We start from the raw sequence: 12,839 nt of genomic DNA on the forward strand, positions 1-12,839 counted from the left end.
AGTTCTGAACTCATATTTATATCAGATTTTTAAATCATGCTGAAAAGATTATTCCTTTTTACTGCAGTCCACAGATTTTGCACATTTTCCACATTATCATATCAACATGGCTTTGATCTTCTAACAGTCCTTTTGCATACAGAATATCACTTTTACCCGAATGACATCTAGGAAAACTCTAGGAGAATTTGCTAGGGAGCCTTCTCAGATGGATAAATCTGCAGCTGTATTCAGCATCTGAGCATCTTCAAGTGAAAGACAGCAGGATGGGGAAAATGCCCATCATTTTTGTTCCACCTTCTCTTTTTGATAAGCCTACATGTGGGTTTACCACTCATGAAACTAGCAGAGCAACGCCACTAATTCAGAACTTGTAGTAAAAAAAACAAGAGGCACAAGATCATTGTAATACATGGACAACCCTGCTTTGGAGTTGTACTGCTGTCTCAGACCTCTAATTCCTGAAAAATATTTGCTGTTTGCAGTTGCACCATACCAAAAACAATGTGCCAGCATCTCCAATAGACTACAGAAGCACATGCCCAATGTGGGCATTCCTGAAGGTGACTGGTACAGCTAGGAGACAGGATGTTGCATGGCAAGTACTTGGTTTCCTCATGCTTAGGGTCTGAGAGATCGACATATTTAGCCTTGACCGGCCATGAGGCTGCATGTTGATGACTGGCACAGCTAAGAGGCAAGATGTTGCATGGTGGTTTCCTTGCGCTCAGGGTCTGACAGACCGGGATATTTAGTTAGGATCATCTTTCCTGAAGAAAATGCTGGGGGAGGACGTGAGGCATTAAAGGGCAAAGCTGTGTGTGCTACACAGCCTGCCCTGCACCCTCTAAGTTAGCTTGCTGTCCTCAAAGTGTGGTGAAGGATCCTGTCCAATAGCGGCCAGTGAGGTGGGGCACTGCTTCTCTCCTGGCTTCCAAACTCAGCCAGTCACTCCTGCTCACCAAGGAGGGAGAAGGGGAGGGCAAGAGCTTGGCACAGTGTGGCACCCAGTGGCAGAAGCGTCAGATTGGTGCTACCACCATGCACCACGCCAAGCTCCTGCACTTTGCACTTCCTCCTCTCCGTCAGTGGCAGTGACCTGCTATGTTCAGAAGCCCGAAAAGCAGCAGCACCCCACCCACATTGCCTCACCAGCCACTACTGATGCTGTCCCACATCACTAGTGTTCAAGTGAGATTCATCTGCCATTCCAGTTAGTTTCTGTATGTGGAACTGAAATGGGGGGGGGCGCCATTTTGTCCTTCACCTCTGGCAGCAAGACATCTTGGGCCAGCCCTTTTTTCAGTGTTATGAAGGATTTCCCTGCCTCCAGGTCAGATTGGCTAGTGATTCAGGGAAAGAGAGACGGAACGCCTTCTGCTGACTGTGTACATAGGGTCTGAATGCCACTCTGCATACGACTCTTATTTCTGCCTCGCACTTTGTTTATCACAATAGAAAAACACCTCCATTAGAGCCAATGCTGTTTTCTCAACAGCAGTTCTTTTTACCCTTCACAAATCTTCTTGATTTTCTGTCGGAGTTGCTCTCCTTGATAGAAGATAATGAACACGTTCTTTTTCATCTCTTCTTTCTGGAGAAAACAAATGCAGCCTAAGTAGAGTTTTAAAATACTCACAGGCAACAAAATACTGTGCTAGCAATTTAACAGTACTGCATACCAAATACAATGCTAGAAGTGACAAAAGTGAAAACCCATCTACACCTACAGTAATAGGGTCTTCCAGGGGTGTGTCCATTTCACTGAATTTCAGATAGATGTTTCCTCGGCAGGCTCTCCACAGCAAACGCTCAAAAGGCACCATCCTTTCCCTTTTGATCACACCGGCTATGAATCTATGTGTAACACAAACAAAATGCATAAACTGCGAGTCTACACTCTCTCTGTGCTAGGTAATACACATCCATGAAAAACAGAATTTAAAATGTGTAAGAAGGTATATATGGGCATGTATGTTTGGTCTTAGAGCTGATTTACACATGACTGCACATCATTTGATGTTGCATCGTTCAGTTATCCGAGCATTCATATTAGCTGCTGAAGAGCCACCGTTGAAATGTTCTGTTTAGCAGTAACAAAAACTTTCTGCTTGTTCCATTAGTATCAACTGCTTAACATCGAAAGTCATCACTTGATAGTTGCAGTTGTCACTTGATCTTCCAGCGAAGGCCATCAAGGGATAAGACCACCAATTGATGAGTCACTAAGCTTGGTAATACATAATTAAATTAGGCAGGGCTGGCCCTGGGTTTGAGAGAAGCCTGGGCAATGCCCTTGCAGTGGCTAGGGATTCGAAAGATCTGGCGATTTCAGTTCTCTCAGTTTCTCATTTTTCTAGTCTTAAATTCAGTTCTTCATGTGTCAACAGCAATCTGCATTTTTAAAAAATCCTCATGAAAATTCTTCGGCATTTTAGTGTGAATTTCTCCTAATAAACATATTTTGTATGCAAATTTCCTAATATAATGCATTTTATATAATTTTCATTCACATATTCATTTTTATGCACACTTTCCCCTAAAATGTGCATTTTGTAAACATTGTTTGATTGGATAACGGTATTGCAAAATTTGGATACATAAGAATTTCAAATGATGGCTGTGTTTTGGTTCTCATACTGTTTCAGAAAGCGCAGATTTGATATATTCAGCTTTAAATGTCAGCTGAATCAAATTTCTCACCCATCCCTAGCGATGGCCTTTTCTTACATCAGTGGCATCCCCTGGCAGGCTTACCGAACAGTGGCTGCAGTGGTCACAGAAACCAGCAACCCTCCAATCAGAACTAGGTAGCTGGATCTGGTAGCTGTGATGTTAATTTCCCACAATGTTCTGAAGTGATACAGGGGCCATAGTGAGAAAAGTAGAATGGCAGTTCCAGACCCAGCCACCTGATGCTTATCTGAGTGCCACAAACAAAATATGTTTTTACAGTGAGGGTTCAGGGCAGGTGTTAGCAGTATGCCCTACCAGGGTGATTGGGCACCAGCAAGTGCCCCAAGGATCCCCCATGTGGATACTGGGCCTACAGGGATCTCAGAATTTCACTATGTGTTCTGAAGGACCATAGTTTCCGCACTCCAGTTTGCAATCATTTCTGTTTGTTTTCTTTATTTAACGAACTTGTGCAGCACCCTTCATACAAATATATCCCAAGGCAATTCCCAATAAGCAATGACAATGAAATAATTATATAATTAAAATACTACCAAAACAAAAACACCCACAGGATTAAAACAAAAGCACTTTAGAAATTCACTACAACTTAAGAATCCATTCAGATAGCAGAATGGATGACTCAATTACAGTGTTTAAAATATAGCTTCCATTTCTGTCAGATCTAAAAAGTTAATTTTGTTTAAAGTGCCTGAGAGAATAAAAATGTCTTAACCTAGCACCTACAAAACAACAATGTAGATGTCAGATGATCTTCCCTGGGGATGAAATTCCATAAACGGGGTATCACAGATGAAAAGCTGCCTCTTGCTGCCACTCATTTGATTTCTTAGAAGGATCCGTTGTGTTTGTAACATAAAACAAGTACAGCTACCTTGCTTTGTCAAGTGAACTCTAGAGCACAGGTTCCCAAACTGTGGTCCGTGGACCACTAGTAGTTCATGAGCTTCATTCAGGTGGTCTGTGGCATGTCCACATTAAACACTCATATTGATTTTTAATTGCATTTTTCTTGCTTCTTTTAATTCTTTTTTGTATTTTATTGTATTAGAATTTGAATTCTATGGAAATAAAAGAAGCAATAAAATTCAAAATCATACTGCACCTAGCACAGCACATAACAATTGCTCCAACAGGCAGAAAAATAATTAAGTGGTCCACCAAGACCCTCAGCAATTTTCAAGTGGTCAGTGGGGAAAAAGGTTTAGCAATCATTGCTTTAGAGATTTGATTTGCAGAACGAAATAAACAGAGATATATTCAGCTTGGGACCAGGATACATAAAAGATTGTCTCATCCTTTATATACCAAACCAATCACGTCCTGCAGATACCAGGTTATCAGGAGATCTATTCCATTCAGTGTAGGAATTGGGCCTTTAGTGTGGCAGCTGGAACTCCCTCCCCATAAACATCAGACAGGTGCCATCACTATTGTCTTTTCAGCATCTACTGAAGTCCTTCATTTTTCAACAAGCTTTTTAAGTGGGCATCTTTATCCCATTCTATATCTGTACTGGATTTAGAACTGTTTTTACAGATGGAATTGTTTTCAATTGCTGACATTTTTACTGTGAAATCGCTTCAGACTCATTAATGGAATCAAATAAATAAATAAACCATATGTGATCTATTCCTGGGTCATCAACCCAATCCCTTTTTTTCCCCTAGCAACTGCTGACCAAACCAGGAATAACTTCTCTGCTTTTAGTATTAATGATGAAAAGAGGTGGTTGACAACAATGCAGAATGAACAATGGTTCTAGCTGTATAAAACACAGAGTAGGTTGGTACCTAGGCAATAATGCTCCAAAACTGTAACTAACCTAGGGCGAGGAATGGTACAGTGCACAGTGAAATGCCTCCTCAAGGTGTTAGTCATTAAGCCGGAGCAGGTTGTTCAGCTAAAATACTCCAGGGCATTGGTCTTCAGCTGGTGGGTTGGGACTCACTACGTGGTCCCAACTACTAGGCCACTACCTAATCCAAGGTAGGTCGCAACAGCAGCACTACCACCATACAAATAAATGGTAAGATATTAAGAAATGGGTCCCCAAATGTATGTTTGGGTTTAAACTGGGTTTCAGGTAGGGATGGAAGGATCCATCAATCTTGCTCCTCTCAGTTTCTCATTTTTCCAACCTTAAATTCAGTTCTATAGCACATTTCTATAGCAATTTGCTGTTTTTTTAAAAAAAATTCTTCATGAAAATTCTTCATCATTTTAGCACAAATTTCTCCCAATAAACACATTTTTGAATGCTGTTTTGACTTGTATGCAGTTTTGACTGCAGTCCCCATCCCTGCCTTAGAAGGAAGAGAAAGAATCAGTCTCTTTCATGGTTGCTAGATAACCACAGGAAGGTCTTTTTGATCCGTGTTGGGCCAAGCCAGCACTGAGGTGCTTGGACACAGCTCCAGTGGATTATGTACTGGCTATTTGGGGAAGAGGGCAAGAAGCTTTCTGCATGAAAATAAATCAACACAAAAGCTACTGACCCCAATTTTGCAGCAACTGCTGCAGGAGAGCTTCTTAACTCCAACAGCCCTGAAGTGTCTTCGTTGAAGAAATCATCTGGCAAATTTGTTTCCGTCTGAAACAAGGAATAATATTTATCTTACAGGTCTGCTTTGAAAGTCAACAGAACGGAAAAATGTATGTATGTATTATTTAAATTATTTTTAACCAGCCTTCATCAGGAGATTCCAGGGCACTGCACAAAAATGTGAATGCAACTATTCGCACATCACATGACAAGAAAATATTGAAAAGCAGAAAACAAAAACAAAAAACAAGAAGATGAAAAACAGGCTAAAAACATTAAGCTAAGGAAGAAAAAAAAGGCAGCTCCAACTCAGATACCATCTGAAATGTCTGGGGTTATAGGAAGATCTTAACCTGGCACCAAAATGGCAACTATCAATGGCTACTATGCATGATGTTTATGGTCTACCTCCAGTATCAGAGGTTTTACACCTCTGAATACCAGTTGTGGGGAGCACAAATGGAGAAAGAGCTTGAATTCAAGACAGCCATACCTGCAGGCTTCCCTTTGGGACATATGGTTGGCCATTGTGAGAACAGGATGCTGGACTTTGGCCTGTTCCAGCAGAGATCTTCATATGTACAAAAAATGATGGTGCCAGACCCATGTCTCCTTGGCAACCATGTCATGCCTCAATATTGGTAGCATAACTCCCAGCCATGTTGTTTTAGGGTAGAGGTGGGGAACCTTTGGCCTTCCAGATGTTGCTGAACTCCAACTCCCATCAGCTGCAGCCAGCATGGCCAATGTTCAGGGATGATGGGAGCTGTAGGAGTTGTAGTTTAGCAACACGTGGAGAGCCGCAGGTTGACCATCCTTGCTTTAGGGCATATTTAGACTACAGACTCAGGTTCTTTGAGAGGGGAAATGTGCTTCATATGTGCTTTAGAGGTATGTTGTGTACACAGCCTCATACTCATTTAGTAGACATTTGCTCTTCTGAGGGAAGCTTGAGAACTCTGTGATGAATTGGATGGACTGCAAATCTCTTGTATATAATCCTCTGGACTATGACCTGGTAGACCAGGGTTTAAATCCCCACACAGCCATGAAGCTTACTGGGTGACCTTGGGCCAGTGACTGCCTCTCAGCCTCAGAGGAAGGCAATGGTAAACCCCCTCTGAATACCACTTACCATGAAAACCCTATTCATAGGATCGCCATAAGTCGGAATCAACTTGAAGGCAGTCCATTTCATTTTTCAACCTCATCAAACTACAGTTCACAGGAGGTTTTGAAGGACTTCATGACAGTTAAACTGGTATAAACTTGTGTCTAAGACTTGACATTTCAGAGATTACAGAGAAATGTGCCACCTTACATGACATACTTTCTCAAAAACTACATCCCAGAATTCCTTAGTTCCTGCAGGTGTTTTCTGAGCCTAAACAGGAGGATGCCAGCTGAGTGTGGTAGCTGACAGGCAAGAGGAGGGAAAGCAGCAGAATAATCAGGCATTGAGATCTCTGAGGCATTACAGCTCTGTCCAGGTGTTCTGCTTGCCCTATATAATCGGGGTTCTAAATGGCCAGAGAGCCTCCATGAGTACAGGAGGCTCCCGCTTCAAACATTCCCCCTCTTCAAGTTGGAGGGTGATGGGGATGGTCTTGGGGCAGAGCTGGCCACATTGGTTCCCGCTGTCCCTCTTCCTGTGTAGGCTTTACATGCAAGCAAATGCACACATAGGGATAGGAAGCCAGTGCTGCCCACAGGATTTACAGGTGCCAGGACCTATGTGAGTAAAAGAGTTAGGTTTCTTTCATTACACCTTGGTATCATGGCCAGGAAAATTGTGCTTGGACAATGATCACATACAGCATATTTCTCCGCCTGAGGGCCAGATTCCCTTTCAAGCAACCTTCTGGGGGCCATCTGCCAGCGGCGGGCAGGACAAGAGGCAAACATGGGTGGAGTAATGCATGTATATTTTACACACACACAGTCACAAAACCCTCTCTATCCTCCATCCAGGCAAGCAAATGTAAAGACTTATCCCAGTCTGTGTCTGTGCTGGAATTGCTTTTTAAGATTTTTTTAAAGATGTTTTTAAGATGTTTTGTTTTAATATGTTTTAAAGTCTTTTGCTTTTAAAGTGCTTTTAGTGTTTTTGTTTGCTGCCCTGGGCTCCTTCTGGGAGGAAAGGTGGGATATAAATTTCATAAATAAATTATTCCAGCCAGTGGCAGCTGATGGCTCAATGTCAGTGGGCAATGGAATCCGCTCCGGGTTTTAGTCAGAACTTTCAAAGAGCTGCCCAAGGTGCTGAATACTAAAACCCAGAGAGCATTCCCCTACTCCTCTGACCACCAGCCGCCACTGATTCCAGCCATGCAAAAACACTCAAGGAGAGTGTGACTAGGGAACGGGTGTGACCAAGGGAAAGTTCTGGGGGCCAGACAGAAAGGTCTGGAGGGCCACATTTGGCCCATAGGCCTGAGGTTTCCCACCACTGACAAAGCAGCCTGACCCTGCAAAGATAGGGTTGAAAACACTTAAAGAAGTTAGGTTGTATTCAATGAAGTCCTACTCAGAGTAGACAAACCTAAATTAACCATCTCTAAACTTTCATGGATCTATCCTGAGTAGGACTAGCGATGAATACCACCTGTTGTTCCTAACCAGAAGCATATTCCAAAAAACCAACAGCACATTTGAAGATTACATCACCTCAAAGAAGTCCTGAGTTTTTTTCAGGAGATGTTTCAGTTCAGTGAGTTCTAGAAAGTTCTGTCTCAAGGCCTGCAGATTCTTGTTGGCCTCTTCCAGCTCCCCCTCCAGTTTCTCCAAAACTGCCTGTTTATAGCCAGAGCAAAAAAAAGGCATGCCCAATTATTCCTTCATGCACCTCACTGCTGACAAAACAGATAACTATAAAGATGGATTAGTATGTTGTAAACATTTCAAAATATGTATCAGCATGTTAGGCCATCTTGCAGTGAATATTAAATTCTCAGCGCTGTTCCCAAGAATGAATTATTCATGAACTTCTCAAGATATGTGTAGACATAAAACATGTAACAGAAAACACAACAAATCTTTACTCTGCATTAGCTAAAATGATGAATGGTGATGACAATGTTTTTAACAAATATTGTAGCCAAGGCTCTTTTAGGCTTCAAAGTTCTCCTATATTTCTTCACTCATTCAGGCTATTATCCTAAAGTGGGGGAACCTATGGCCCCCCAGTTATTGCTGGACTCCAATTCCCTCCAGCTCCAGACCAGCACGGCCAATGGTCAGGGATGATGGGGAGCTAAAGTCCAATAATATCTGGAGGGCACCACTTGGACTACTCTCAGTATAGAAAAAGTAGACAGACCTTTTCTCCCATTCTTATTACACCAGATCTCAAGATTAACCACTGAAATTTACTGGGGATACAGGAGGGATAATAGAAAGTACTTGATTGCTTGATGATCCACCAACGTTCTTATGTTCTCATGACGGAAAGCCACAGACACTTTCTTCTGCATTTACTGTTTTGCTTTCCAAGAAGCAGATGTAACAATACCCTTATTAGCAGGACCAATGAAAAGTTTACAAAGAACTAAGTATGCTGCTGAGTTCATCACAATTTTTCGTGTTTATCTTTGGTCCCATTAAGTGCATAGCCCAAGTGTTAATTTTGGATTCCCTCTCCCAATGGACCAATACAACTCGTTGCAATGTTTCCCTATCAAGAACCAGATGGTTCTCCTAATATATAAAATGAGTCAGATGGCAATGCCTCCCTAGCACATGACTGATGCATGGGTACTGGTCCTGAATCCCTTACCTCTAAGTCAATCATTTCTCGAGGTAGTGGAGTCTCTGGGTATTTTTCAGGCTTCAGAAGCAGTATATCATCCCCCATCTCACTCTCCAGAAAGCCTATGAGCAAACCAGAAAGAAGCATGTCATCTAATTTCCACATGAATATAAAAGGTATACATATATGCATGAGTCAAGAGTCACCAACATGGTGCCCACAGGGCCCCATGAGGCCACAGAGCCCTTCCTTGATGAGCTACCTCTCTGAAATTATGCTTGAAAGAGGGAAGGGTTACCTGCAGGAGGCAGGTAAGCACTTAAGGCAGGGCAGCAGGTGGCAGCAGCCCTTGCAGGCAACAGACAGTTAAACAGGGTGGCAGTGGGTTCCTGACAGGCCATTTTGAGAGTTGCCTGGGGAGTGTTTTGGGAGTTGCCTGGGGGTGGGACTATTGGGGTTGGCACACAAAGCACACATGGCTGAAACCCTTAGTGTTTTTATATCGCTGTAACCTCTCCTGGTACTGCCACTGGCATGCCAGTGTGATATAGTGGTTAAGGTGTTGGATTATGACCTGGGAGCCCAGGGTTTGAATCCCCACACAGCCATGAAGCTCACTGGGTGACCTTGGGCCAGTCACTGCAAATCTCCTCTGAATACCGCTTACCATGAAAACCCTATTCATAGGGTCACCATAAGTCAGAATCGACTTGAAGGCAGTCCCAACCTGCCCTGGGACCTTACAGCAGGTAAGAAATCCAATAAATAATAATAAATAATAATATACACATACTGTATTACAAAGCCACCACAAGTCCTGAGGACTCACTTCTTGAAGGAAGCTTACCATATAAAACTGCCCTAGATCTTTCTGCTGCTTGGTACCAAACTACAAATGACAACAGCGCACCTGTGGGCTGTTGTTTTCAAAGGGTCTGCACAGTCATGTAGAAAGTAGAGTAGGGTCCAATTTTATGACCACAGGTGAACAAAGACAAGGAGTACAAAACTCTCACTGCATCCACAATCTACATCTCTGCAGGCTTTCTTCCTAAGTGATTTTCTTGCAGGTAAGCACACTTCTTACATCTAAGTTCAGCTTACGAGAAAAGCACCCAGAAGAATGGGAAAGAGGGAAACTCATGAGCATACTCCTTTATAAAAAGACACCTCCCTTTCTATTTGATTGGGGCACACCTGCTCCTAAACTAATGAGCCTGTCACTGTCAGATGGCCACTACAGAACTGTGGATCATATAATGATGCAGTGGAGTAGATCTTGCCATGCACACATAGGAAGGTGCCGTATACCAGGCCAGACTATTTCTCCATGTGGCCCAGTGTTGTCTACTCTGACTGGCAGTGACTGTCCAGGATCTCAGGCAGAGAAGGATCTTTCTCATCACCTGCAACTTGGGGCAGTTCCAGACTGTTGCTATTTTCGGGTGGGATTCAATCGCATATGGGCAAATTTAAGTTGCACAATTATAGTTGATCAGGAGGTCTTTTTGCACAATAAACCCGCTTCCTCAATAGATAAAAGACTTTTTGCGATAAGGAAAATGACTGGAAAGTGTAGGATAAGATTTGCTTTGACACAATATCAAACAAATCAGAATGAATGCTCATTAAGTAGCCAACACAGTCTAATCTCCTTACAAACAAATCGGGATGAATGCTCATCTGGAAGCGTCACTGACTTTAAAAAAAGCAACACCTGGAGATACCAGGAATCAAACCTAGGATCTTCAACATGCCAAAGCATGTGGTCTATCATTGAGTGATGCACCCTCTCTGCTAATACTGACTTCTGTTCCATTTTATATGCTATTTGGGGGGACGTTTAAAGTGCTAAAACAAAAAAAAAAGGCTCTAAAAATAGAGGTAGCAATCTTTACTACTACAACATCCCTGATTGTTTTAAAACTACTATTGTTTTAAAAAAGCAGAAAACCATTCCGCGGTTTGTTTTACTAAGAACAGCAGGGTAAAAGAAGTTACAAATCTACTTACGAAGGATCCTTTCCAAGGATTCACATCTTCTTACTTCGTTCACAAACTTTCTCTGGAAGCTGTTCACGTTTGCATTCAACTAAAGAATATTTATACAACAACAAAATAAAATAAAAGCAACGGGCTGTTGCCATCTATCCATCCATCTATATGCACAGATAGTGCAACCTCAGAATAAAATCCTGAAAAACATTTGATAACAGCTGCTCACCAGACTGAGCAGAGACACATATGAAGTTATCAGAACCAACATGGGCATTTCCTATCTTAGGTAAAGAAGAACCATTTGTAGTTTAGCTGTTTGAGGGGACAACTCTCTGGCTGTGGCTGCCCTGTCCCCCTAGCCTAGACATTGTTGCCTGTTCTGCTCCTGTCCCGGATATCATCGGAGGACAAGGTGCTACAGGAGGGAGTTGTTCTTTGTCAGGGCCAAGACACACAAAACTGCCAGTGATGTAGGCGAGGTGGAGGACAGCTCTCTTATGTTCCTTCCTGTGAAGATTCCAAGTGCCATCAAGTCAACTGTCTGAGGGAAAAACTGTGTGGCAGAAGGAGTATATCTCTCTGAACCAGAAGAGACTGTTCAGTGCAGGAGAGGCTGTTTGGTATCTGGAGGCAGCAATGAGCTGGATTATGGCCAATAAACTGAGGCTGAATCCCAACAAGATGAAGGAGTTGGGTAGCCTACCTGGATGGAGTTACAGTCCCCCTGAAAGAACCAGTTCATACTTCAGAGTTCTCCTAGAATTATCATCATCACTTGAGTCTCAAGTAGACTCAGTGTCCAGGACTGCCTATTCCCAGCTTTGGCTGATTTAACTTCTATGGCCCTACCTGAACTGGGATAGCCTAGATACAGTAGTGCACACTTTGTTAGCCTCACATTTAGACTACTACAATCCACTCGACATGGGCTGACCTTGTGAGGTGACAGAAAAAGACACCAAATTTTAAAAGTGCAAATTCAAGCTAGAAAGGATGTCTAACGCAAGAAAACCTTCTGAGGAAACTCCTGCCCTTGCTGTTGGCTCTTGGAAGTGCAATTTACACCCTTACCCCCCACTCAATGGGTTTCCATGTCTACTCACATCTCTGAACTGAACCAGACCCAGCTCTCCAAGTTCTGCCACACAGCAATAGGCAGACTCCACCTGTAGAAAAAGTTGTGTCAGACACATCTCTTCGCTCCGGAACATGGACACCATCTTGCATGCTCTTCTGTGAGAACATTGAAAGAAATATTGGAAATAATGGCTTTGTATAAGGACTATTTCACACACAAACATTCATCTCAGAATTTATTACCCACTGAAGGGCAGATAATAAATCAAATAACATTATTATTATTATTATTATTATTATTATTATTATTATTACAGCCACATATACCATCACTTCATCCATCAAATGAAGTGTTAATGTTTATTTTGCCAGAAATAAATGGACCAGGAATCCACTTTTGCACATCAGTTTCCTGTTTCAGTTGCCTAGCAGACCCCTTCAGAGAGTATGAACGTCACATGCAAAGTGGCTCTGAAGCCACCATTCTATATCCACTTGCCCAGGAGTAAGCCTCATTGAACTCAATGGGGCTTACTTTTGAGTAGAAAAACATAGGATTGTGCTGTAAGCGAATAAGGAGTTCAGAGCAGGGAGCAAGCCAGATGAGAAGCTCCTTCCATGAGGACTAGTAGCACTGCTGAAGAAAGACATTTTGCTACATTAGTTATTAGTTACATTAGTTATGAGTTATAATGAACTCATATGTACTGATTGTCACAGACACCAAAATTAAATTACCCAGGCTTTCAATAAGCAAAGATACAAGATCCATTT

The 12,839-nt window shown here is 42.4% G+C and overlaps 1 protein-coding gene across 3 annotated transcripts in view; it reads right to left on the minus strand.

Annotated features, from left to right (window-relative positions):
• The window catches only part of ATP6V0A4 (ATPase H+ transporting V0 subunit a4), a 51,382-nt gene extending 39,174 nt beyond the window's left edge, over nucleotides 1-12,208 (minus strand). For all 3 annotated transcript variants that reach the window (XM_061638824.1, XM_061638822.1, XM_061638823.1), the window contains exons 1-7: nucleotides 12,092-12,208; nucleotides 11,004-11,082; nucleotides 9,018-9,112; nucleotides 7,910-8,035; nucleotides 5,196-5,290; nucleotides 1,731-1,857; nucleotides 1,512-1,594 (exon numbers count right to left, since the gene is read on the minus strand). In XM_061638824.1, the coding sequence (XP_061494808.1) occupies nucleotides 1,512-1,594; nucleotides 1,731-1,857; nucleotides 5,196-5,290; nucleotides 7,910-8,035; nucleotides 9,018-9,112; nucleotides 11,004-11,082; nucleotides 12,092-12,208 (722 nt within the window). The remainder of the gene's footprint in view (nucleotides 1-1,511; nucleotides 1,595-1,730; nucleotides 1,858-5,195; nucleotides 5,291-7,909; nucleotides 8,036-9,017; nucleotides 9,113-11,003; nucleotides 11,083-12,091) is intronic.
• Nucleotides 12,209-12,839: the final 631 nt, after the last annotated feature.

The sequence above is a fragment of the Rhineura floridana genome, chromosome 8 (genome assembly GCF_030035675.1).
Source record: "Rhineura floridana isolate rRhiFlo1 chromosome 8, rRhiFlo1.hap2, whole genome shotgun sequence".
In the NCBI taxonomy this organism is placed as follows: domain Eukaryota; kingdom Metazoa; phylum Chordata; class Lepidosauria; order Squamata; family Rhineuridae; genus Rhineura; species Rhineura floridana.